A 27,457-nucleotide genomic window follows, 5' to 3' on the forward strand; every position below is an offset into this window, starting at 1 on the left:
ACATCTTTATTTCTGCCTTCATTTCATTATTTATTCAGTCAACATTCAAGAGCCAGTTGTTCAGTTTCCATGAAACTGTGTGGTTCTGAGTTAGTTTCTCAATTCTGAGTTCTAAGTTGATTGCACTGTGGTCTGAGAGACTGTTTGTTATGATTTCCGTTCTTTTGCATTGACCGAGGAGTTATTTACTTCCAATTATGTGGCCAATTTTAGAGTAGGTGTGATGTGGTGCTGAGAAAAATGTATACTCTGTGGATTTGGGGTGTGGAGCTCTGTAAATGTCTATTCAGTTTGCTTGGTCCAGGCTTGAGTTCAAGTCCTGGATATCCTTGTTAATTTTCTGTCTTGTTGATCTGTCTAATATTGACAACGGGGTGTTAAAGTCTCCCACTATCATTGTGTGGGAGTCTAAGTCTCTTTGTAAGTCATTAAGAACTTGCTTTATGTATCTGGGTGCTTCTGTATTGGGTATGTATATATTTAGAATCATTAGCTCTTCTTGTTGCATTGATCCTTTTATCATTATGTAATGTCCTTCTTTGTCTCTTTTGATCTTTGTTGCTTTAAAGTCTATTTTATCAGAGACGAGAATTGCAACTCCTGCTTTTTTTCTTACTCTCCATTTGCTTGGTAAATCTTCCTCCATCCCTTTATTTTGAGCCTTTGTGTACCCCTGCATGTGAGATGGGTTTCCTGGATATAGCACACTGATGAGTTTTGGCTTTTTATCCAATTTGCCAGTTTGTGTCTTTTGATTGGGGCATTTAGCCCATTTACATTTAGGGTTAATATTGCTATGTGTGAATTTGATCCTGCCATTTTGATGCTAACTGACTGTTTTGCCCATTAGTTGATGCAGTTTCTTCATTGTGTCAATGCTCTTTACCATTTGGTATGTTTTTGGAGTGGCTGGTACTGGTTGTCCCTTTCTATGTTTAGTGCTTCTTTCAGGAGCTCTTGTAAAGCAGGCCTGGTGGTGACGAAATCTCTGAGTAATTGCTTGTTCGTAAAGGATTTTATTTCTCCTTCACTTATGAAGCTTACTTTAGCTGGATATGAAATTCTGGGTTGCAAGTTTTTTCTTTAAGGATGTTGAATATTGACCCCCACTCTCTTCTGGCTTCTAGGGTTTCTGCCGAGAGATCTGCTGTGAGTCTGATGGGCTTCCCTTTGTGGGTAACCTGACCTTTCCGGCTGCCCTTAGCATTTTCTCCTTCATTTCAATCCTGGTGAATCTGACAATTATGTGTCTTGGGGTTGCTCTTCTTGAGGAATATCTTTGTGGTGTTCTCTGTATTTCCTGGACTTGAATATTGGCCTGCCTTGCTAGGTTGGGGAAGTTTTCCTGGATAATATCCTGAAGAGTATTTTCCAGCTTGCATTCATTCTCTCCGTTACATTCAGGTACATCTATCAAACGTAGATTAGGTCTTTTCACATAGTCCCATATTTCTTGGAGACTCTGTTCATTCCTTTTTATGCTTTTTTATCTAATCTTGCCTTCTCATTTTATTTCATTGAGGTGATCTTCGAACTCTGATATCCTTTCTTCTGCTTCGTTAATTTGGCTGTTGAAACTTGTGTATGCTTTGCAAAGTTTTTGTGTTGTGTTTTTCAGTTCCATCAATTCACTTATATTCCTCTCTAAGCTGTTTATTCTCATCAGCATTTTGTCAAATCTTTTTTCAAGGTTCTTAGTTTCTTTGCATTGGGTTAGAACACATTCTTTTAGCTCAGAGAAGTTTCTTATTACTCACCTTCTGAAGCCTGTTTCTGTCAATTCATCACACTCATTCTCCATCCAGCCTTATTCCCTTGCTGGTGAGAAGTTGTTGATCCCTTGGAGGAGGGGAGGCCTTCTAATTTTGGGTGTTTTCATCCTTTTTGCACTGGTTTCTTCCCATCTTTGTGTATTTATCCACTTGTCATCTTTGTAGTTGTTGACTTTCAGATTGGGTCTCTGAGTGGATGTGCAGTTGGTTGATGATGAAGTTATTTCTTTCTGTTTCTTAGTTTTCCTTCTAACAGTCAGGCCCCTTTGCTGTAGGACTGCTGAGGTCCACTCCGGGCCCTGCTTGCCTGGGGATCACCTGCAGTGGCTGCAGAACATAAGGGTTGCTGCCAGTTTCTTCTTCTGTTATCTTTGTCCCAGAAGGATACCTGCCAGATATCAGTCTGAGCTCTCCTTTATAAGGTGATTCTTTGGATATGCAGGGTTGAGGGAGCTGCTTGAGGAGACAGTCTGTCCTTTATAGGAACTCAAGTACTGAGCTGTGAACTCTGTTGTTCATTCATAGCTGCTGTGCAGGTATGTATAAGTCTGTTGCAGCAGAACTCATAAACACTTTTTTCCCCTTGGTGCTCTGTCCCAGGGAGTTAGGGCTTTATGAGTTTCTGTTGTGCTGCTGCCTTTTTTCAGGGCTGCCCTGCCCAGCAAGGAAGCAGCCTAGTCACTGTCTGCCTGCAGAGGCTTTGCTGAGATGCTGTAAGCTCCGCCCAGCTGCTGTGTAAACTTCCTTGCAGTCCTGTTTATACAGGTATAGTTAGAACTGCCTCGGCAATGGCGACCCACCTCTGTAATGGTGGACTCTCTCTGTAATGGTGGGCCATCTCGGCAATGGCAGGCTGCCTCAGCAATGGTGGACTACCTCTGTAGTGGTGGACTGCCTGGGTAATGGCAGATGCTCCTCCCCCACAGAGTGGACCATCCAAGGTTCAGCTGTGCTTGCTCTGAAACTCTCAATCCAGAGCATTTAAGATTGCTGTTTTTTTTGTGGGGGTAGGACCAGCTGAACCTGATCACCTGGTGCCCTGCCTCAGACCCCATGTTTTTTTAACATTGAACAGGTGACTCTGTCTCCCAGATGTTCCAGTTGCCTGTTGAAAAGGTGCCAGGATCTGTGTGATTTCCCATGTGGTGACCCACTGCACAAGCTGAAACAGCTGCACTGAGATTCATGGCACTTTTTTGCCTGGGGATCTCCTGGCCTGGCTCCCTGTTTCAGTCCTTTTTATCAGTTGAGTGGGTGACTCTGTCTCCCAGGAGCTCCAATCGCCAGCTAAAACAGTGCCCAGACCTGTGTATTTTGTGTGGAGACCTGCTGCACTGGCCAAAACCGCCGTGCTGGTAACCCGTGAGGCTCCTCCACCTGGTAATCTCCTGGTCTGTGAGCAATAAAAATCCACCTGGAAATGTGGCGTCCACTCATCCTCCATGCTTTCGCTGGGAGCTGCAATCCTGAGCTGCCCTTAATTAGCCATCTTGGATCTGTCCACCTCACTGTTTTTACTATCACATAAAAAGCCTAAAGAGGTTCAAGGAACTAATATGAGCTGAAGTTTCTAGAACAATAGCTAGCAATTGGTGAATTTGCAATTTTATTCTTTTCTCCTCTGTCTCTTCTTCTTAGGCAGTAAGAATAAAAAAGGAAAAAGAAAAAAAGCATTGAAATGAAAACAAAATAAAATGGGAATACAAGAAAACCATTAGAATACTTGAATCTTCCCTTTAATTTCTGGTGGCTTTAAGGCTGGTAGGGAACAAATTGAAATAAAGTACATAAAAATATACGGTGCTAAGTTCTTCCAAATTTAGAAAAAGCTTTGAACAATGAAGTTATCCTTTTCTTTAATTATAAACCTTATATTAAACATCTAGTAAAAATAATAGACCACTAAGATTTACATATATTAAAAAAGAAAAAATTATAATTGTACTTTTAAACCTATGAAATTATCTTAAGTTCAATATAAAAAGCAATTTATGAGAACCAACTATATTGTTCTTTACATGAAATTGAAAATAGAGAATGTCTATCTTTAGAAGCTACCAGAACACATGAGTCTGGGACCATCTCTCATAATAACTTACTACATGATTGTATTAGTCCATTTTCATACTGCTATAAAGGAATATCTGAGACTGCATAATTTATAAAGAAAAAGAGGTTTAATGGACTCCCAGTTCCGCATGGCTGAGGGAGCCTCACAATCATGGCAGAAGGTAAAGGAGAAGCAAAGGCATGTCTTACATGATATCAGGCAAGAGATAGTGTGCAGGGGGACTGTCCTTTATAAAACCATTGGATCTCAGGAGATTTATTCACTATCATGATAGCATGGTGAAACCCACCCCCATGATTCAATCACATCCCACCGGGCCCCTCCCATGACAGGTGTGGATTATGGGAGCTAAAATTCAAAATGAGATTTGGGTGGGGACACAGCAAAACCATATAATTCCACCCCTGGCCCCTCACAAATCTCATGCCCTCACATTTCAAAACCAATCATGCCTTCCCAACAGTCTCCCAAAGTCATAACTTTTCAGCATTAACTCAAAGTTCACAGTCCAAAATCTCATCTGAGACAAAGCAAGTGTCTTCTACCTATGAGCCTGTAAAATAAAAAGCAAGTTAGTTACTTCTTAGATACAATGGGCATAGAGGCATTGGGTAAATACAGCCATTTCAAACAGGAGAAACTGGCCGAAACAAAGGGGCTATAAGCCCCATGCAAGTCCAAAATCCAGCAGGGCAGTCAAATCTTAAAGCTCCAGAATGACCTCTTCTGACTCTATGTCTCATAACCAGGTCACACTGATGCAAGATGTAGCTTCCCATAGTCTTGGGCAGCTCTGCCCCTGTAGCTTTTCAGGATACAGCCTCTCTCCCAGCTGCTTTCACAGGCTGGTGTTGAGTGTCTGCGGCTTTTCCAGGTGCACAGTGCAAGATGTCAGTGGATCTACTATTCTGGAGTCTGGAGAACAAGACCTCTTCTCATAGTTCCACTAGGCAGTACCTCAGTGGGGACACTGTGTGAAGGCTCCAACCCTACATTTCCCTTCTACACTGCCCTAGCAGAGGTTCTCTGTGAGGGCTTTGCCCCTTTAAGCAGACTTCTGCCTGGACATCCAAGTGTTTCCATACATCCTCTGAAATCTAAGCAAAGTTTCCCAAACCTCAGTTCTTGTCTTCTGCACACCCACAGGCCCAACAACATGTGAGAGCTGCCAAGCTTTTGGGCTTGCACCCTCTGAAACGAAGATCTGAGCTATACTTTGGCCCCTTTAGCCATGGCTGGAACACAGAGCCCCCAGTCTTGAGACTGCACAAAGCAGCAAGGTGCCCTGCATCCTAGGCCTCCAGTCCCATGATGGGAAGGGCTGGGATAAAGATCTCTGATATGCCCTGGAGACCTTTTCCCCATTGTCCTGCAATTAACATTTGGCTCCTCATTACATATGCAAATTTCTGCAGCTGGCTTGAATTTCTCCTCAAAAAAATTGGTTTTTCTTTTCTATTATCACATCATCAGGCTGCAAATTTTTTTGAATTTTTATGCTCTGCTTCCCTTTTAAACATAAGTTGCAATTCCAAATCTTATATTTGTGAATACATAAAACATAAAACTCAATGCTTTTAACAGCCTCCAAGTCACCTCTTGAATGCTTTGGTGCTTAGAACTTTCTTCTGCCAGACACTCTAAATCATCTCTCTCAAGTTCAAAGTCCAACAGATCTCTAGGGGAGGGGTAAAATACTGCCAGTTTGTTTACTAAAACATAGCAAGAGTCACCTTCATTCTAGTTGCCAATAAGTTCGTCATCTCCATCTGACACCACCTCAGCCTGGACTTCATTGTCCATGTTACTATCAGCATTTTAGTCAAAGCCATTCAAAAAGTCTCTAGGAAGTTTCAAGCTTTCTCACATCTTTCTGTCTTCTTTGAAGCCCTCAAACTGTTTTAATTTCTGCTTACTATTCAGTTCCAAAATCACTTCCACGTTTTCGTGTATTTTTACAGCAGTGTTCCAAGACAGGGTACCCATTTACTGTATTGGCCCATTTTCATACTATAAAAGAAATATCTGAGACTGGATGATTTATAAAGAAAAAGAGGTTTAATGGACTCCCAGTTCCACATGGTTAGAGAGGCCTCACGATCATGGCAGAAGGTGAAGGAGGAGCAAAGGTGCGTCTTACATGGAGGCAGGTAAGAGAGCAGTTGAAGGGAACTGTTCTTCATAAAATCATCAGATCAACCAGGCATGGTGGCTCATACCTGTAATCCTAGCACTTTAGGAGGCCAAGGCAGGGGAATCACTTGAGGTCAGGAGTTTGAGACCACATTGGTCAACATGGTAAAACCCTGTCTCTACTAAGAATACAAAAATTAGCTGAGTGTGGTGGTGCGTGCGTGTAATCCCAGCTACTCAGGAGGCTGAGGCAGAAGAATCACTTGAACTGGGGAGACAGAGGTTGCAGTGAGCCAAGATCATGCTAAGCTTTATATACATTATAAAAATTAAATGCATAGTTGTATTTTTAAACCTACAAAGTTCTCTTAAATTCAATGTAACTAGCAATTTATGAGAACCAACTATTTTGTTCTTTACATGAAATTGAAAATGGAAAATGTCTATTGTTAGAAGCTACCAAAACACATGAGTCCAAAACCTACTGCACTCCAGCCTGCGTGATAGAGTGACACTCCATCTCAAAATAAATAAGTAAATAAGTAAGTAAGTAAATAAATAAATCATCAGCTCTCATGAGACTCATTCACTCTCAGAAGAACAGCATGGGAAAACCCACACCCATGATTCAATTACCTCCCATCAGGCCCCTCCCGTGACACATGGGGATTACAGGAGCTACAATTCAAGATGAGATTTGGGTGGAGACACAGCCAAACCATATCACCGATCTTTCACCAGTTATTTCATTTCTGAGGCCTCAGTCTCTTCAAATGCAGAATAGGAAGACTAATACCTACTCTGTCTTCTTCACAGGGTCATTGAGAGAAAACTGTAAATAGAAAGAGTCTAAGGAAAAATTAGAAGTGGTATAGGAATGAGATAAAATAGTGTATGTTATATATAAGATGCTAGGGTTAATTCTTAATGTCCAAGCAGCTTTCAAATTGTATAATTCACACTATTCAAGGCACATGACTCTGAGTCAGCATGAGCCATTTCTTCTGGATTAGACACAATCTTTGTGTCATTTTTACGCTAGAATTGTGTAGAACAGCATTTCTGAGTGTATAGTTTGAGGATATGTAGATTTGTCGAGATATTTGGAGTTGAAACCTGGTGAAGAATTCTTATTCAATAATGCAGAGAACTGGCAGGCAGGGGAATGTTAAATTCACATAACGAACATTTATAAGCAGCACCTCAGTGCCACGTACTATCCTAATACCTAGGAAAAGTGTGTTGGGAGTCCTAGGTTCAGTTCTTCAATAGGAGGAACACATAGTTGAGGCAATACTTTGTTACTAAAAGGATGCAACACAAAACTGGCAAAGGGTAAAATGGTTCTTGCAGCAAAGTCTGGAGGAAATCAGGTATAAGCTTCCATGAGTCCTCTGCCCGCGACTCATGTGGGATGCAGTGAATTCCCCCAGCAACAAGATGTGATGTCAAATGAAAATGTTACGTACCTGGGGCGCTCGGGGGAGATGCGACGCCCAGAGCTTCACGTTGGGGGCTGGTCAGAAGATCACCCTCTGCCTAGCCCATACCAAACTTTTAGACTCCCAGAGGAGAAGCAAATGTTTGTCATACACCACATTGTTTATACAGTCTACACACAGGGAGCTGCTCTTATCAAGGAACGCTGGGAACCCTGTTGAAATCCAAATTCCAACCAAGGTCTAAAGTTGCAAGCAGACCTTTGGAAGAATAACGTTCCCAGGCCTGATACGTTAATTCTTTTATGCACACAGAGAAACAAACAAGCAATTGCAATAGAGTTGGATACTTGCAATTATTAATTCGTTTGACTCACGTTATTAACCCTTTGAAGGGTGGAGTAAGAACGAGCTACATTAAATATGTTTGTAGTACTTTGTCAGACTCAACTCCCTACCCGACGGTTCTCTCCTCACTCACTGGCGAGTACTTTTTCTATAAAAAGTGCTATGGCAGGACTACAAATTCCTCCTCATAGCCTCCATCAGGAGCCGAGTGCACATCCTGGGGCCTCTGTTTTTCTGTCCATCATCTAATTTCTTCCTGCTTAGCCTCTTTAGTAAGTGCAAGGGCTGCTCCTGTTTCACTTGACCAGATTCCGGCTTGACTCGAGGTGCCCACAGGCAAGTTCCGCCCCATCCCTGCCCCAGCCAAGATTCCTAGGACCCCACATCTCATCCGGCCTCTCTGTCCCCTTTGTCCAGTAGAGGAACTAACCCATTTCTGGTTGAAGCCCTAGTTACTGGGACCTATTCCTTTCCTTTAGATAATGGGTTAAAAGCCATTTCGTTTCTACCCACAGCCTTGTTAATTGTCACATGGGTGCTAACTGCCTGGGAGTTGGCTGGGGCTTAGAACTTCAGGTTTCTCTGTTTTTCTTCTGGAACCTTCTCATGCAGGAGCTCGGCATGCTGTAACTGACAGCAACTAGAGTCTTCAGCATCTTTGCTGCTGCTGTTCCTACTGCCCTGTTTCTACTGGAGAGATTTATTTGGTTACCCCCAAGCCCTGCCCTCTTTCTTCTTTCAGGAGTGTTGTATCAAAAGTACCAAGCTCTGGGTTTATAGGGCTCAAATTGAAGATGGAAATAAATGGAGGTAATATACATTGTTTCCCAGGTCCCAGAATTAGCAAAAATAGAAAAGAGGTAGATGGTGACACTTGGGCCTCCTAATAATATCAAGCAACATGTTCAGTGACCCAGCTAAGAATTACAAAGTACACTTTCTCTTGTCCCTTCCCCACCCTGTCATCCAGAGCCCCAGGCAATTCAGACATTCAGATGTTCCTGGGAACTCCCAGATATCAGTATCAGTTCACCAAGAAATGAAGCTGCTGAGGCAGTGAAGAGCCAAGCCCTAGAAAGCTGGGAATGCCATGATGTGAAAGGCAACAGGCAGGCACAATCAGCCTTGAACTCTAGGAAGGTCACAGGCAGCCGAAGGAAGACAAGATGGGGAGTTAATGTAAAGGCAAGATACAAAAATAAGAATTTTTTGTGATTAAGTTTTTAAGAGGTGGTAGGGCCTCAACTAGGTCTGAGGTGGTGTGTGTAGAGTGGAGGAGAAAAGATGAGAAATATTCAGAAGGCAAATAATCGGGATTTGGGAAGGGGAAGAGGGGAATGGAGGGATGGACCACTATTCCCTGCCTTCCGGCTTAGGGATTGCTGGCTTTGGCAATAACTCTATTAAGATAAAGAATACGGGCTGGGCGCGGGGGCTCAAGCCTGTAATCCCAGCACTTTGGGAGGCTGAGGCGGGTGGATCACGAGGTCAGGAGATCGAGACCATCCTGGTCAACATGGTGAAACCCCGTCTCTACTAAAAATACAAAAAATTAGCTGAGCATGGTGGTGCGTGCCTGTAATCCCAGCTACTCGGGAGGCTGAGGCAGGAGAATTGCCTGAACCCAGGAGGCGGAGGCTGCGGTGAGCCGAGATGGTGCCATTGCACTCCAGCCTGGGTAACAAGAGCAAAACTCCGTCTCAGAAAAAAAAAGAATACACGGAGATCAATGTTAAATCCAAACAATTTCATACTGCAGCTTCCCCTTCATTTTCTTTTCTGCATCTGAAGTGTTCTTACTGGGTTTGGTTTGCTTTGGTTTTCTCCTTGGAAGGTCCAGAAATGTCCTTGGTGTGTCTGACAGACTTTCAGGCTCTTGCACGGGAGCACCTGTCTAAGTCAACTCGGGATTATATCGAAGGAGGAGCAGATGACAGTGTCACGCGGGATGACAACGTTTCAGCATTTAAAAGGTTTGGTCTTCCGCAGCCTGTCTATTGTTAGGCTAAGGTGCACTGGGGGAGTGCCCCTTGGATGCTGGTAGTCCTGGTTTCTGCTTCCAAAAATCACAGACCACTCAAGACCTAGAAATGTGGGTAATATTTTGTTGTTTTGGCTTAGTGTGGCCGGGGCGGGGGTTGATGAGAAGTTGGAAGAAGAGGGTATTTATCTTATCACTAGCATAAGTGAGTCATTCTCTTTCATCTCAGCAACTATGCAACCTGGCAAAACAGAACAGGAGTCCCAGAATGACCAGTTCCGTGGGCAGGAAGGATGGGCCTAGACCTCCTGAGGTCCTAACCTCTGGCTTGGAGAAGGAAATGGAAGACAGGAGAGAACACTTTAGGTTTAGAGAAAATACGAAGATCCAAGGAGTCTTAACGATATTAAGAGATTGAGTCAAGGGAGAAGAGTTAGGCTGAAAAAGTAGGAGGTGGAGCATCACTCAGCCAAGAGCAGTCCCCAGGCAGAGGCTGACCTGCCACTTAGAGCATCACTCAGCCAAGAGCAGTCCCCAGGCAGAGGCTGACCTGCCACTTATTTTTCACAGTCCACAACTTAAGGACGGCTTTGCATTTTTGAATGGCTGGGGTGTAGGGGAGTCAAGAGAAGAAAAATTTTAATATATAAAAATTATATGGAATTCAGATGTTAGCGCCCATAAATAAAGTTTTATTTTAACATATCTGCGCTCATTTACTACTGTGTGGAGGCTTTTGCCCTGTAACAGCCGTGCTGAATAATTGTGACCGACTCTCTGGCCCTTTATAGAAAAAGCTTGCAGATTCCTGTGATAGAGGGGTCAGGAGAAAACTGAAAAATGGCGTAAAAGGGGCCCTATATTCTGTATTTTCACAAGTAATAGCAGTACACTAGGCATCGTGCATCATTTATTTCATTTCGTCTTCACAAAACAACTGGGAAATTTGAACTATTATTCCTGTTTCACAGATGAAGTGACTGAGGTCACTCAAATTTGCACAATTAGAATTTTCAGAAAATTTTTCTAAGTTCATGTACAGAAATGATACTATTGTGTAAACAATGAAAACTCGGCCCCTGAGGCTAAGTATACATTTATCTAAAAAGCGTGTTTGGCCTGTTTGTTATTTGTAAATTCTCCTATCTTCTTCTAAAGCAGTGTTTAAGTCAAATCTTCAAATGAACTAGTCTCTCTCTCAGGAGCCTCCATCACTCCCTGGGATTTGTTCTCATTCAGTGGCCTTTTCTTACCTTCTGGAGACTTATTCCTGACCTGAGAGGAAAAGAGCCTGGAACTTCTTCCTACTTGTTCTTTTCCTTTTTGTCCCTGTTATGATGAACCAAATCAAACCAGCCCAGTGCTGCAGTGTAGTCAGGGAGGCGCGGCTCAAAGACACAGACCCTGACCCAGCAAAGCAGGTATAGTGTGGACTTGGTGTGCACTGGGGCTTCAGAGAAGGCTGGGGAACGGGGAACGAGGTGTTGGGAGCGGCTACCAGGAGGAGAGCCCGTCCTGAATCCACACAGGTTGCTCAGCTCTCAGCCAACTGAACCCAGCAAGGTTCCACAGGACCCACTCTGGCTCAGACTTGCATCAGGAATCAGGGGTCCACCCCAGACAGCACATCCCCACTGCAGAGTTATCGCACCAGCGGAAAATCTCTTTGTTGTCTGGCACAGAATTCGCCTCCGTCCCCGGTACCTGAGAGATGTGTCTGAGGTGGACACCAGGACCACAATCCAAGGGGAGAAGATCAGCGCCCCCATCGGCATCGCACCCACAGGCTTCCACTGCCTTGTCTGGCCTGATGGAGAAATGAGCACAGCAAGAGGTATGAACCATCACCACGAGGCTCCTTTCCCAGAAGAAGGTGTCCCTCAGAGCAGTGGCAGAGTGCTCCAAGATTCTCTCTAGAAGGGCCTTAGGAATGCAATCTGGTTAACACTAAGGAAGGCAGGAAAGAACACTTACAGCTACACTTGTGTGACTTGAGAATGAGAAAACATTCATTTTCCGTAATAAAGAAGAGTTAGAGTGGGAGGGCGGCTACAGATGAATAAGATGATGCTAAAACCCAACCCAGTCATCCCTCAGGAAAGGGGTCCTGGCCCCTCTGGCTCACATAACCTGTAGGGAAAGGGATGCTTAATGCAGCCCCACGGCTAGGGCTCTCTTTGGCCCTGATGGGCTGGAGCTGGGGCTGAATGACAGTCTCTGAATATAGGATGAGGAGAGAATCCTGACATTAGGTCCTACCACAAGGCCCTGGCAGCTGCGGTTGCCCAAATATTCCATTTCCCTTCTCCTCAATTGAACTTGTCATCTCATTTGACAAAGACTTTCTTGTCGGGTTCCATCTCCTTCCCAGTCACACATCCTCCTCCGCCGCCACCACCAGCATCACCACCATCACCATCTAAAATCATCATCATCATCATCATCATCATCATCATCATCATCAGAGTAAAGGAGAGATGGGGCTGAAGATGCTCCTGGGACTCTTTTGCAATCTTCACTCTAAGTCACATCTGTCTTTGTGAATTAATTGCTCAGGGCTTCCCTGAGGTCTTTTCCTTTGACTCCATGATGTGGGAGGCTAGGAAGTCAAGGATTCTAGAGCTGGAGACCATGTCTAGCTAGGTTGAAATATTAATATCCTCTATTAATATGACTAGTTGGCTAAATTGTCATGGTTGAACGTGTTGTTTGGGAGTAGGATGAAAGAATGGGATATCTCCTCTTGACATGAAAAATTGAAAATGTTAATGTTTGCTTAGGCCAAATTCTCTGCCCATGTGTTGTAGTGGGACACTGACATTAGCCTGTTGTCAATTTCACCGAAACGAATAAAGTAGGAAATGGGAAATCTGCCAGTCAGCAGCAGCAGCATGAATGTCATCACCACCACTGTCATTAGCACGGCATCTCTGCGGAACACCACTTTGCAATGTAAAGCACAGACCCATAGTCAGTATCTTATTCCGTCTCCCAACAACCCTAAAGGCATGTATGATTATTTTCCCCATTTTACAGAAAAAGGAAATAAGGGGCTCGAGGCGACACAGCAAAGAAGGGGTAGAACTAACATTCTTCTAATTTCATGTGTTGTTTTCTCCACTATGAAATTCAGGATTCTCCACTGGAATGGCATTTCCTCATCTTTTCCCCTCTCTCACTCTCTTCTGCCTCATTAGGAGTTCATAAGAAGCCCAGTTTCCTGTCTGGAGGCTGTAGCACAGCCAACACGGTTTTGGAGATTGGATGGCATCTCTAGCTGGAAATATTCTGTTATTGAGCGGAGGGTTTGTAAGACAGGTTATAAGGGGGAGAATGCAAACAGCGTTAGGTCTCTCGGTCTGATCACGTTGCCTTCCATCCCTGCCTTACAAGGAAGCAGAATGAAGTTAAACTTTATCTGCATTCATGGGGCCACATGGCCAGAGGCTACACAGACTCCCAGGATTTCTCAGCCCTCTAGCCTGTGCCGTCTTTTGCTTTGCAGCTGCCCAAGCAGCTGGTGTCTGCTACATCACCAGCACAGTTGCCAGCTGTAGCCTTGAAGACATTGTTACTGCAGCTCCCACAGGCCTCCGCTGGTTCCAATTCTATGTACATCCGGACCGGCAGCTGAGCAAACAGCTGGTGCACAGGGTGGAATCCCTAGGTTTTAAGGCCTTGGTAATAACTGTGGACACACCTGTGTGTGGCAACAGACGATATGACGTTCAAAACCAGTTGAGGAGGAACTTAACACTAAAAGATCTTCAATCACCTAAAAAGGTAAGAAGGATGCCATACTCAGTGGGCAGGCATTACAGAAGGCAAACTTCCTTTCCTCTTTTCTCTTTTCCTCCATTCTTTCTTTCCACAAGTATTTATTGAATGCCTGCTCTGCGCCAGACACGGTTTACAGCAGTTTGAAAAAGCAGATACGGTTCCTGCTCCCTAGAGCTTCCAGACAAGTGGAATATAAGACCAAATGTTCGCACCCTTGGATCTGCCCAACCTGTCACCGGAAGTGTCTGGGCAGAGCTGCAGGCTGAAAAATCGAAAAGCCATAAAAAAGATTTTTTAATGGAGCAGGACGGTAACGAAAAAAGTTCATCCAACATTTTCTACCTCAGGACAAACTCAGAAAATGCTAATTTTGGATGGCACACATAGACAAACTGACTCTCCAAAGGGGATGTTAATGACCAAGGTGACTGGCCAGATAGTCCAGACAGGCCAGGTTCTACCCTGCTGCCCTTAGAACTGGGGAATCAGTGTCTCTGCACATACAGAATTCATTTGTGGAGCACCCGGTTGCTATAGCACATTTGTTTGTAATCTCTGAACTAGGTGACTACGAAGGGTACCTTCCCCATTAAAATCCTACGATTAAATGGCAAGAAGTGCCCCAGAGAGAGACAGCCAGGATGAAGTTGGAATCCCTGGCTCTAGTAGAGATAGTAAAGCCAGGCCTTTCAGACAGTGCGTAGCCGTAACACCCAGCCGAGCAGCTCAACGGTTCTCATGAATCACAGATTGGCCTTGAGCTGCTCCAAAATTCTTCTTCACATTCCAGAAGCACACTGAGATTCATAAATATTTGATGTACATGGTGAGTCAAGAGTAAATATTGGGTAATGACTGATTTTGTATTGCTTAGTTCTTATCCTGGGTACGTTTTAACCGTAACATAACACGTTGACCTTTAAGTGCGTGTGCTTGTCAATATCATATACTAAACTCTGAATTTTTTTAAAGTAGAAACTTTGTCTTATTTGTCTTTGTGTCCCCAGGTCCTAGCACAATTATTGAGCAACAACATGATTCATGGCTAATGACAAGCAATTGAAGTAGAAATTCTTTTATACAAATTTTGTTAGAAAAGGGAGTTAGAAACATTGTTGGGCTTTGTTGCTCCCATTTCTTTTTATCTTCTTTTTTGTTTGCTTTTGAGACAAGGTCTCACTCTGTCACCCAGGCTGGTATGTGGCGGCACCATCACTGCTCACTGCAGTTGTGACCTCCCGAGCCCACGTGATCCTCCCATTTTAGCCTCCCAAGTAGCTGGACTACAGGCATGCATCACCATGTATTTTTTATAGAGGACCAGCAGCAGGGTTCCTCTGTTTCCCATGCCGGTCTCAAACTCCTGGGCTCAAGACAGCTTCCAGCCTCAGCCCCACAAAGCGCTGGGATTATATGTATGAGCCATCATGCCGCGACCTGTTCCTCCTCCTTCCAGTTTATAAATGGCAACTCTCCACGTGCGTCTCATCTTTGGAATGCATCAGGTAGACGTGTGAGAGTTCAGAACTAAGTTCCCTTTTTATTTCCTGTAGGGAAATTCATTACCTTATTTCCAGATGGCTTCTATCAGCACCTCTTTCTGTTGGAATGATCTCTCCTGGCTGCAGAGCATAACTCGATTGCCCATCATCCTTAAAGGGATTTTGACAAGAGAGGATGCAGAGTTAGCGGTGAAGCACAATGTCCAGGGCATCATCGTTTCCAACCACGGTGGGAGGCAGCTTGATGAGGTTCTGGCTTCAGTAAGTAGGATTGCTTCAGAGAGGGTTGTGCTTGTGAATGGTGTGTGTGTGTGTGTGTGTGTGTGGTGTCCACATGAAGGCACTCTGTGAAATCTGGCGCGTATTTCCCACCCCCATACCACATGTGTGTATGTATTTGTGAATTTTAAAGACTGTCATTGACAATAGCCTACTGTGTGCCAGGCTGTTTTTTCGACCTTCACATATAGCATCTCTAAGTCTCGTGCCAATGCTGGAAGACGGGTGCCATCATCACTGTTTTGTAAATGGGGATACTGTAGCTTAGAGATGTTAAGTAACTTGTGTTTAGCTCACATAGATAATAAATGGTTAATGTGGAATTTGATTAGAGAGATCTTCTAAAGGAAACATCTTTCATGGCAAAACTCTATAAACACCCTCATGAGTCTTTTGCTAAAATCTACAAAAGTCCATACTTTCTTCCCCTAACCTATAAACTTATGTCCATTATAGATGAAGTTTGAAGGCAAAAAAGAAAAAAGAAAAAAAGAGGGACAGGAAGGCAGGGAAAGAATCTTTACATGGAAATTTGTTGTTGATTTGTTTTCATTGAGTTATATTTTTCCAAATGTTCTATTGCTGCTTGACTTGTTTTAAGAAAGAGAAATGAAGTTTTTTCCTTTTCAGTCTCCTTGACACGTATAAATAAAACATGTTCACTGCAGCTAAGTTAGAAAATATACATAAGCAAAAGATAAAATCAACACTGATTTTATCACTGTCACTAATGTCAATATTTTGGTCATTGTTAACATCTTCATGCAAATACAACTTCTTGTGTTTAAGAAAATTATAAATTGTATTTTGTTATTTTATTTAGCATAAAATTAAGAGCAACTTTTTGTTTCAGTATATATGCTCCTCTTATTTTTAATGGCATTTAATATGAACAGACAACTATATAACCGACCTCCATTGTAGAACAACTGTATCCCCTCTGATCGTTTATTTTAAACAACACATCAGTGACTGAATCCTCAGCACATTCTCAAGTACTTCTTCAAGATCAATTCCAGGAACTAGGAATTTGCACTAATTGGTTGATACATTCCAAGACACACGATGCTTGGAAGCTGAAGGTCCAGCCACTCACCTCCTCCTCTGCACCAGCTCTAACTGGTAGAGGCAGAGGAATGGCAAGCCCACATGGAAAGCAGGGGCCACACTTCACTGTGGCTCTCTGGTAAGAGCTGGACTGAAGTGGTCAGGCCTCCTACTTTCCATCCCACCTCTTGATTTGCAACCTTAGGAGAAAGTGGCTGGGCAGAGCACACACTAAACTCTCTCACCCAACCCCTGCCAGAAAGCCTACAAGTCATCCAGTATTTAGCAAAACAGAGAAGGCAAAAGAGTGTTGCATCCAAAAGCAGCAAACGGTAGAATATAGACTTTTGAAAGAAAACTAATAAAATACATTATACGATAGGTGTCAGGCTCTCATTAATCAACTTAGCTGGTCTTGTTTCCTTGGGAGAACTGAGTAATGGAGAAAGATGAAGACTAATTCTCCCATCGTGCTTCTCCAGTAGAGAATGAGCATTGGCTAAGGCATGGGCCAGGGAGAGGAGAGTTTTCCTATCTTATGGTGCTGGTCAAATTATCGTTCTCCCAAGCTATTTGATTCCACATCCAAACCCCAGGTCACTCAGAGACAGCACCAATATCAGCGTGAGCCTAGTGAGGGTTTTGCTTCGGCAAAACCTGACCCTGCACTTGTAAAACCCTGCCTCATTCGCCTCACCGTAATCCTAGCTCCAAATCTATTTATTTATAAAAACAAGCTTCCAGCTCACAGGTCAGACTTTCCCATTTGGTTTTTTAAAACCCTCTATTCAAATATCATTTATCTGAGTTTTTAAAAATACTTTCATAGTTTATTAAGGAACAAGTCGTGTTCTGTTACATGAGTAACTTCTTTGGTGGTGATTTGTGAGATTTTAGTGCACCCATCAACTGAGCAGTATATACTGCACCCTGTTTGTAGTCTCTTATTCCTCACCCCTTCACACCCTTTCCCCCAAATCCCACTGTATCATTCTTATGCCTTTGCACCCTCATAGCTTAGCTCCCACTTACGACTGAGAACATAGGACGTTTGCTTTTCCATTCCTGAGTTACTCCACTTAGAATAACAGTCTCCAATCTCATCCAGGTTGCTGTGAATGAATTCATTCCTTCTTATGGCTGAGTAGTATTTCATATCTCCCAGTTTCTTTAGCCATTTGTTGATTTACGGGCATTTGGGTTGGTTCCACATTTTTGCAATTGTAAAATGTGCTGCTATGAAAGTGTGTGCAAGTATCTTTTTCATGTGACTTCTTTTCTCTGGATACACACCCAGAGTGGGATTGCTGGATCAAATGGTAGTTCGGCCATTTTGTTCTTTAAGGAATCTCCACACTGTTTTCCATAGTGGTTGTACTAGCTTACATTCCCACCAGCAGTGCAGAAGTGTTCGCTGTTCACCACATCCATGCCAACGTCTATTTTTTTTTAAATTTTTTGATCATGGCCATTCTTGGAGTAAGGAGGTATAGCGCTGTAACTTTGATTTGCATTTCCCTAATCATTAGTGATATTGAAACTTTTTCATATGTTTTTTGGCCATTTGCATATTTTCTCTTGAGAATTATCTGTTCATGTCCTTCGCCACTTTTTGATGTGTTTGTTTTTTTCTTAAGTTGTTTGAGTCCCTTGTAGATCCTGGATGTTAATCTTTTGTCAGATGTGTAGATCGTGAAGGTTTTCTTCCACTCTGTGGGTTGTCTATTTACTTCACAAACTGTTCCCTTGCCATGGAAAAGCTCCCTAGTTTCATTAAGTCCCAGCTATTTATCTTTGTTTTATTTGCTTCTGCTTTCTTGGTCATAAAATCCTTACCGAAGCCAACGTCTAGAAGGGTTTTTCCTATGTCATATTCTAGAAATTTTATAGTTTCAGATCTTAGAATTAAGTCCTTGATCCATCTTGAGCTGATTTTTGTATAAGGTGAGAGATGAGGATCCAGTTTTATTCTCCGACCTGTGGCTAGCCAATTATCCCAGCACCATTTATTCAATAGTGTGTCTTTTCTCCACTCAATGTTTTTGTTTGCTTTGTCAAAGATCAGTTGGCTGTAAGTATTTGGGTTTATTTCTGGGTTCTCTATTCTGTCCCATTGGTCTATGTGCCTATTTTTATACCAGTACCATGCTATTTTGGTGACTATTAGTAACTAGAGAGAATTCATGTCCAAATAAGAGAAATGTTTTATAGTCCCAGCATGGTATTATTTGAATTTTTTTTTTTTTTTTGAGATGGAGTTTCACTCTTGTCACCCAAGCTAGAGGGCGATGGCATGGTCTCAGCTCACTTCAACCTCTGCCTCCCGGGTTCAAGCAGTTATCCTGCCTCAACCTCCTGAGTAGCTGGGATTACTGATGCCCATCATCACGCCTGGCTATTTGTATTTTTAGCAGAGATGGGGTTTCACCATGTTGGCCAGGCTGGTCTCAAACTCCTGACCTCAGGTGGTTTACCCACCTCAGCCTCCCAAAGTACTGGGATTACAGGTGTGAGCCACCATGCCCATTACAATATTTTTGTAATGTTGTGAAAGAGAAATTTGTTTGTACAAACTCCAAGTAAGCCACACTATGGAGTGGAGTTGGTAATAAAAGTGAAATAAAGTGGGGAGTGAATTTCACCTTAGGGTGCAGCGAGGCTTTAATTTTTAATAGGACAGAACAGGACATTCATTAGCGTCTTCTGGGGACAACAGCTGACTTATCCTTTTTCCCGGTCCCAAGAGGAAGTACAAAGATAATGTCAGCTATGAAACCTCAGAAAGGAGAGAACTTTACTCAAAATGTTCACCTTTATGGCACTGACACCAGCCTGCAGGGAGTGGGATGCTGACCGCAGGCACAGAATCTAAGCGGGTACCAAAAGCTCAGACACTACAGTTTGAAATCAGGTGATTTCAAAGTTCCTCATAGAAATTCCCAACCTCTTTCACAACATTGTAAAAATATTCCAAATAATACTATGCTGGGTCTATAAAAAATATCTCTTATTTAAACATGAATTTTCTCTAATTATTACACGTAAGTTCAAAACATATTCAATTCACCCCTCTAAATCTCCCACCTATAAATTAAAGGAGAATGTTATTTCCTCGCTAGTTTCTTCTTCCGTTCAGTCTCAGCCAAAGGATCCCATTCAGACAGAATTCTGATATATTCCTTTGGCAGCAGAAGGCCTCATAGGGCCTTCTTCTCTTCTTCTCAGACCATCCCTCAGAGAAGCACAGACAAGCACCCTGAGGCTCCCTCCCCAAGGATCTGTCCCCCGATCCAGAAGGGACCTCCTGTCACTTCATCTTACAGACTTGCAACTACCTAGAGGCGTAGATTGGCCTGGGGTACCTTGTGTGGTCAAGGCCTATTGGCCTGTTCCCTGGAATAGAAGAGGCAACATAAGACAAAAAGTTCTGTAGAAAAAAAAAATCAGGCCAAGGTAATTCTTACCATGCTGCACTTTAGTCCTATCTCATTTTCTCAGATAGGGCACGAGGGACTCAGGGACAAGTTGGTCAGGTGGTGCATGAGAAATGATACGCAGCCCAGTTTCTAAAGTCAGGCTGCAATCCAGACACGCAGGCCGTGGATGAGCATACGTGTCTTGCCAAAAAGACCTAGTGCCTTCGCGGTGGAGAGTCTTTCCAGTTGTGCCATCTAGAAACAGAGAGAGTGGAAGAAAATTAAAAGTCAAAGTGTTGCTTGAAAAAAAGAAAGTTAACGTGAACATTATAAACGGAAAATGTCCCTTTTAGGACGGAAAAAGCAACGAAGCAGTTCTTCCGACCCGTGAGACAGTTAAGTGAGTCAGAGGAAAGCTGGGCTGGGGTCAAGGCAGGAGGGCCTCGGGAATGTAACCGCTGCCGCCTTTGATCAGCGCCCGCAGCCTCAGCATGGAACGGGAAGAAATTGTCAAGGACATCTTCCCAGCCTGGTTTTCCTGATCGCATTAGGAAGACCACGTCTGAGAGTCAAAACAGAAAGCCCCCCAGCCCATGTGTGTCTCCTTTTCAGATTGATGCTTTGATAGAAGTGGTGGCCGCAGTAAAGGGGAAGGTTGAAGTCTACCTGGATGGCGGGGTCCGAACTGGCAACGACGTGCTGAAGGCTCTGGCTCTGGGGGCTAAGTGCGTTTTTCTCGGGAGACCGATCCTATGGGGTCTTACCTGCAAGGTGAGCATGACAAAGCTAACCAGCAAGAAGATACGGAGCTTCCCATTCATTTCCTTGCTTTTCTGTGGTTCATTTTCCAAGATGAGCCATTTGCCAAGTGATTCCTACAGGAGAGTTACACCCAACCTGCATCTCCATGCTTTCTCTGAAGCATACTGCAAAACATTCAATAGCTCTCATCCCCTATCTTTGTCTCCATGCTTTCCCAAGGTGATTCTCACTTCGCAGATTCCCATCCTTCCCATCATAGCTCTATGTCCAGAATTTACCCTCAGTGGATCGTCTGAATGTTCCTTCATGTCTCTTTGTGTCTCTGTCTGCCTTGGGAGCAGGGTGAACACGGTGTTAAGGAAGTTTTGAACATTTTAACAAATGAATTCCACACTTCCATGGCCCTTACAGGTAAGTTTAAAACGCTGCTTTTTCCTGATTTGGAACTTAACGCAGGATGACTAAAGAACAGGGGCAACCGTCCTTCCCTCCAGCTGACCCTTACCTGGCGTGGCAGCTGTCCAGAAGACAGGCCAAGGAGGCAACATTCAAGACAAAGATTAAGCACTGTTCTGTGCCCAGTGGAAATCAGAGCCCTCCTCAAGATCACTGTCAGTTCTGGGGAGTGTCAGCTCTGGCTCTGAATTCTTGCTTCTGTTGAATTTGTTCAATTTCAGGGCATTGATATAGCCCATGCTTGCTGTTTCTGTCCACTCCAATCAACCCAGGCGTGAAACTCAACTCTTTTCTATGCTTCTATTTTTAGGAAAAGACCTTCTTATTAGTATATTTCTGTGACTAATATGTTTTGCCCAAGTTATGGAGCATACATCATAAATATGGAACGAATTCCCAGTTAAACATTACATAGCCTGTTACTGAATTCTTTCAGTCTCTCATCTCCGGGGACTTCCCATTGCCTGGTCAATCCCACAACTCCCCGGCCCCATAACATCACACCAGCTCCTCTTCCTCCCTTCTTTTCTTATCTGGAGTTACTCTCTTCAATCCTTATGTCCAACCTGAGCCACAGTTATAACTTCCCATATTAATTAAGATCTTCTTCTAAAGAAGAGTCTTTTCCTTTGACAGAACTTTCCCTTAGACGGCAATTGTTATGTGGAATATTCACCCTATCTCCTTCGCTGTGTGTCATATTCCTCCCTAACAGATACTTCCTATATCCCTGAGCCTTATCAGAACCAAGATAAAGATGAAGGCCATCTATTGCACATGAAAATTGATTTTAGAAAATGCTAAAATAGGGTTTTTATAGGTTACCCTGACATTTTGACATGGCTGTGTTCAGAGATGACATGGGCCCGGGTTCACAGAGTAATTCCCGATGCAAACAGAGTTACATCGTTCATTCTGTATGCAAACCATCCTGTAAGAGTGAGCACAAAGGTCAAGTCAGACTTGCTCCCCTTAGCACCGCTTACCCGTAAGGCAGTGAGTTGCTGGTGTTTGAGAGAAATGAGCTGGTAACCACATTGTTCTTTTAGGCTGCCGGTCGGTCGCTGAGATCAATCGACACTTGATCCAGTTTTCCAGGCTGTAAGAAAAAAGAGCTAATAACCGGACTGCTGAGGTTGCCCACAGGAGAATCGCAAACTCACGGCACAGTGTGTGATGCTGTCCCGCCTGGAACCCATCCTTTCCGGAGGCTTATGCCCCATATTCCCAATCCCTCCGCCCCTGTGCTTCAGGTTCTCCAAACCCCTTGTGTTCCTGAAATGTGCCGTGCGTTTCTTTGCTTCCCTATTGCATGTTGTTCTCTTGCCTAAAACTTTCCTCTGAAGTGAAAGATCTCAAGGGGAGAGATCATTGATAACCGGAACAACTAATGGGTTATATGTTTTGCAGACTCTGTATAAACTCTATGAAATGACTATAGAGCTTTGCAGTCTGCACAGAGGAGCTGTACATACAAAGCATTTTTCCAACAACAAAAAAACAGACCTATCTATAGAAAACAGGGAAACAGTGAAGGACATAGACTTCGGAGCCACGCAGACGGATCTGACGGCCAGGACTACTGCTGGCAAGCGGAGTGACTTGGGCAAGTTTTCCTATCTCTGTGTTTCTGAGTCCCAGTCTGTAAAATGCGGATGACACTCCCTCAGCTAGTAGTTTGGGAAAAAGTTTAAGTAAGATAATGTGTTTGAAGTTCAGAACACAATGCTTAGCACCTAGTACTAGTTTAAGAAACAGGAGTATTTAATATATATAATATATACAGATACATATATGTATACACATATAATAATTGTTTGGAAAATTTCTACTAACTTTCAAGGCCTTGTTCAACTGTCACCGAATATTAACCCTGGCTATTTGCTCAGTGCTTCCTGTTGTATTTTGCACATTCCAATATTACAGCCCTCACTATAGTGTGCCGTGTTTCTTTATTTGCATATCTGTCTCCACAAATAGACAAATAGACAATAAATGGCTCCAGACAAGAAACTGTATGTTTGATCCTGGGCTTGGTAGATAGAAACATCTCATTGAACATTTCTGGGATGGCTAGATGGACGGATGGACAGAGGGACAGATGAAAGAGAGCTGAAAAATAAATAAATGACCTATCAGAATAAAACCTCCCGAGACCAGTAGTCAGCTAGAATAGATTTCAAGAGCAGGGGTACCCAGCTGAATAAGATCTGACACTTGAAGACATCAAGAAGGTTACAGATGGCTGGGATGAAGGTTTATGCCTATAATCCCAGTACTCTGGGATGCCAAGGCAGGAGGATCACTTGAACCTAGCAATTTGAGACCTCAGTGGGCAACATAGGGAGAACTCTGCAAAATTAAAAATTTGTTAAAAACCTAGCTGGGCATGCTGGTGAGCAGCTGTGGTCCCAGCCATCCAAGAGGCTGAGGTAGGAGAATCACTTGGTCTGGGAAGTTGAGGATCGTGCCACTGTGCTCCAGCATTCTGGGTGACAGTGCAAGACCCCGTCTCAAAACAACAACAGCAAAAACAAATAAACAAACAAACGAACACAAAAAAAGAGGATTAGAGAAAAAAACCTATGTCTAAAGTAATATCTTCAACAATGGTCTCCAGCTGCTTGCCACACTGTTCTCCACGCAACAGCCTGAGCGAGTTTTAAAAAGTAAAATCAAATCCTATGCCTCGCCTATTCAAAACCTTTCTATAGCTCTCCATTCCACTTGCTTTGCACTCTAAACTGATCCCCAGCTATCCCGGGCCCCCCACGATCTGCTCCACTCTAAACTGATCCCCAGCTATACCGGGCCCCCCACGATCTGCTCCACTCTAAACTGATCCCCAGCTATCCTGGGCCCCCCACGATCTGCTCCACTCTAAACTGATCTCCGGCTCTCCCGGGCCCCCCACGATCTGCTCCACTCTAAACTGATCCCCGGCTCTCCCAGGCCCCCCACGATCTGCTCCACTCTAAACTGATCTCCGGCTCTCCCGGGCTCCCCACAATCTTCTCCACTCTAAACTGATCTCCGGCTCTCCCGGGGCCCCCAAGATCTGCTCCACTCTAAACTGATCTCCGGCTCTCCCGGGTCCCCCACGATCTGCTCCACTCTAAACTGATCTCTGGCTCTCCTGGGCCCCCCACGATCTGCTCCACTCTAAACTGATCCCTGGCTCTCCCGGGCCCCCCACGATCTGCTCCACTCTAAACTGATCTCCGGCTCTCCTGGGCCCCCCACGATCTGCTCCACTCTAAACTGATCTCCGGCTCTCCCGGGTCCCCATGATCTGCTCCACTCTAAACTGATCCCCGGCTCTCCCGGGCCCCCCACGATCTGCTCCACTCTAAACTGATCTCCAGCTCTCCCGGGGCCCCCACGATCTGCTCCACTCTAAACTGATCTCCGGCTCTCCCGGGGCCCCCACGATCTGCTCATCCTTCCAACCCATTTCCTCATCACTCTCCCTTTACTCAAAGGCCGCAGCCAGACTGGCCTCCCTTCTATTCCATAAACAAGCAAAACAAGCCACCTCCGGATCTCCACATTTATCAATCCCTTTCCATAAAACGGTGTTCCTCATCTTCTCATGGTTGACTATTGACAGGTAGATCTCTGCTGAAATGTCACTGCCCTGATGAGGTGAGACGTCCCCGACCATCCTCCCCGAGTGCACTCTGCTTCACTCATCACATCACCCGGTTTCTCCCTTCCTGTTACCACAGCCTGCAACTAACTTATCAGTTGTCTACTTTATTGTTCATCTGTGCCCACACAGGGACCTTAGACTGTCTTGCTCCCTGACACGTTCCCAAGAGCCTGGAATCATGCCCAATGTCATAGACAGCGCCATAAATATTTATTAAATAAATTAATCCAGGAAGACAAAGCTGGATCAAACTCTATCAACAGATCTGGAGAATTATAGTAGTCAGAGGAGGAAAACAGTGAGCTAGGATGGAACCCAGCAGAACGGGTCACTACGCAAGCCAACAGATCTAAAAAGCCTTCTGTCAGTCCTTGACTGGACACTTCCCTGCATGAACCCATGCCACAGTGCAGGTCCACTTTTGTCCAGATTAACCCACAGAGCCAAGGGCTGGGCCAAGGGAATATTAGCATGGGAAACACCAAAAGAAAAAGCATTCCCACAGCAGTTGCCCTGGTCATAACCTTTACGGCTTACTTGCTTAACCTAAATATAGGTATAGGGCATGTACCACCCACATATTTAGAAAGGGAAAATGAAGTTTGCTCACACAACCTGCTTGCCTACAACTGCAGTTCAGAACCCAGAATTCAGAAGTGAATACCCAAACTTTCAAATCAGCAGTTCCTTTAAAAAAAATAAGTTCACGAAGTGTATGACGCAAAGAAGTCCCTTTGATTCTTCTCAGAACAAAAGATCTTAAAAGGGCAGATCAGAAATGACTGAAATAGCCCTTGGATTATAATATTTTGCATATTCTTTTATCTCTATGAAATAACTGTGGAGCTTTGCACCCTGGACAGAAGAGCTATACTTATAAAATAAGCCCCAACAAAGATCATACTATCTATTAAACAATGCAGCACAGACAAACCAAATGAAAAGAAAGAAAAGCAGATGTTGTTAGAATACTTGGAAGAGCAACAGATACTTTGGAGAATTGTGGTCATTGAAAAGGGGCTCAGAAAGCTAAATTAGATATAATTGTTAATGAGTTGATAAAAAGAAAAGGGAAATTGACCATGATCCTGGTTTTCGGCCTTAACTTTTTATTTACGTGTCAAATTGGCTGCTGCATTGGTGGGCTGATAATATGAGGTCAAGGAGGGGTCTTCAGTCTGGCAGCAAGGATGGCGTGCTTGTGCTAAAGGCTTGGGGAAATACTAAGAAAGCACGTGTCTGGGGTGACTGCCTGCCTGACACAGAAGTCACAGTTGCATTGTGGGACAGGAGGCCTAGAGGAGCATGGGCCTTGAAGATGACCTTCCACACCCTGATTTGCATGGCAACATGTGACTTGTTAAAAATGGAATTTAGTCTGTTTGTGCTAGTATAACAAAATATACGAGATCAGATAATTTATAAACAACAGAAACTAACTTCTCATGTTCCAGAGGCTGGGAAGTCTGGTGAGAGCTCAGTGTGTCTCCTTCCAAGATGGTTTCTTGTTGCTGCCGCCTCTGCGGGAGATGGACACGGTGTCCTCACTTGGTGGAGAAATGGAAGGGGCCACCTAGTTTCCTCGAGCCCTTTTTTAAGGTCACTAATCCCATTCATGAGGGCCCTATTCTCATATGTTAATCACTTCCTAATGACCCCACCTCTAAATACTATCGCATTGGCAATTAAGTTTCAACATATGAATTTGGGGGGAACACATTCAGACCATACAGTTTCACAAGACCAAGAAGGAATGTGGGACAAGGGTGATCTTGATATGCCCTAACTCGTGCGCTGCTGCAATGGACTTTGGGAATATTTTTTATTTCGAGTCACACAGCCAAGGCCAGAGCAAGACAGAACAGAGGAACAAATGAAAGCCTAAAATATTCATTGTCGTGACCCAGGATGTTACAGGATTTTATGGCCCACTGACTAATGTTATTCTGTGCAATACACTGACCTCCCAGAAAAATAGCAGAAAGAGAGTTTTGGATAAGAGATGCAGGGACTCTAAACAAATTAATATTAACTCGTCCAGTTCTTCTACAGTAAATGAGAAAAAAGATACCTTTATTTTGGTCATATTGGATAGTTTTAGTATTTAGATGGAGGCTTTCTCAATACAGGACTAAAGAGCTAAACAAAGGGCAGAGATTTAAGTCTAAGAAATCTTACCCAGGGGTCCCCAAGAACATGGCCTCAGACAGTGAGCAGACTCATGAGAGAGCTGTCCCACCAGCCACTTCCCACAGCATATGACCAGCTTAGACAGACTTGGCTCTTCTCTGGCCTGTACCTCAGTCCTCGTACCCTTGTCCTCCGTCAGGAATCAGCCTCACAGGCAGTGGGACCTGGTGCCCTTTCTGGAACTTGGCTCTCTGGAATTTTACTTCTTTAAGTGAACTTTTTGTCAGATGCCATTTTTTCAGCCTCGTTCCATTTGTGTTAAGTTGATAACTATGGTCTCATGGTTCTGCTCACATCAGAAAAAGGTAAGAACATCTCAGTACTAAATTGTTCTTCTGATTTTGTAAACAAGTAAAGCCTTCAAGATAAGACTTGAAATTAGAGAAAACAAAAGCAGGGGCCAGGCGCGGTGGCTCAAGCCTGTAATCCCAGCACTTTGGGAGGCCGAGGCGGGTACATCACGAGGTCAAGAGATCGAGACCATCCTGGTCAACATAGTGAAACCCCATCTCTACTCAAAATACAAAAAATTAGCTGGGCATGGTGGCACGTGCCTGTAATCCCAGCTACTCAGGAGGCTGAGGCAGGAGAATTGCCTGAACCCAGGAGGCGGAGGTTGCAGTGAGCCG

At 43.9% G+C, this 27,457-nt stretch overlaps 1 protein-coding gene and 1 long non-coding RNA gene across 3 annotated transcripts in view; one reads left to right on the plus strand and one right to left on the minus strand.

Annotated features, from left to right (window-relative positions):
* Window positions 1–22,999, plus strand: part of HAO2 (hydroxyacid oxidase 2) — a 35,614-nt gene extending 12,615 nt beyond the window's left edge. For both annotated transcript variants that reach the window (XM_009001993.5, XM_003733542.6), the window contains exons 2-8: window positions 9,598–9,736; window positions 11,427–11,578; window positions 13,250–13,527; window positions 15,078–15,287; window positions 20,381–20,539; window positions 20,872–20,941; window positions 22,036–22,999. In XM_009001993.5, coding sequence (XP_009000241.1) covers window positions 9,598–9,736; window positions 11,427–11,578; window positions 13,250–13,527; window positions 15,078–15,287; window positions 20,381–20,539; window positions 20,872–20,941; window positions 22,036–22,091 — 1,064 coding nt within the window. In that variant the 3' untranslated portion in view covers window positions 22,092–22,999. The remainder of the gene's footprint in view (window positions 1–9,597; window positions 9,737–11,426; window positions 11,579–13,249; window positions 13,528–15,077; window positions 15,288–20,380; window positions 20,540–20,871; window positions 20,942–22,035) is intronic.
* Window positions 14,645–22,573, minus strand: LOC144577088 (uncharacterized). The gene is made up of 4 exons (XR_013520374.1): window positions 21,973–22,573; window positions 20,435–20,532; window positions 19,817–20,023; window positions 14,645–15,176 (listed from the first exon to the last, which is right to left on the minus strand). It is a non-coding gene; the product is annotated as an uncharacterized LOC144577088 (long non-coding RNA).
* Window positions 23,000–27,457: the final 4,458 nt, after the last annotated feature.

Source organism: Callithrix jacchus, chromosome 7 (genome assembly GCF_049354715.1).
Source record: "Callithrix jacchus isolate 240 chromosome 7, calJac240_pri, whole genome shotgun sequence".
NCBI lineage: Eukaryota > Metazoa > Chordata > Mammalia > Primates > Cebidae > Callithrix > Callithrix jacchus.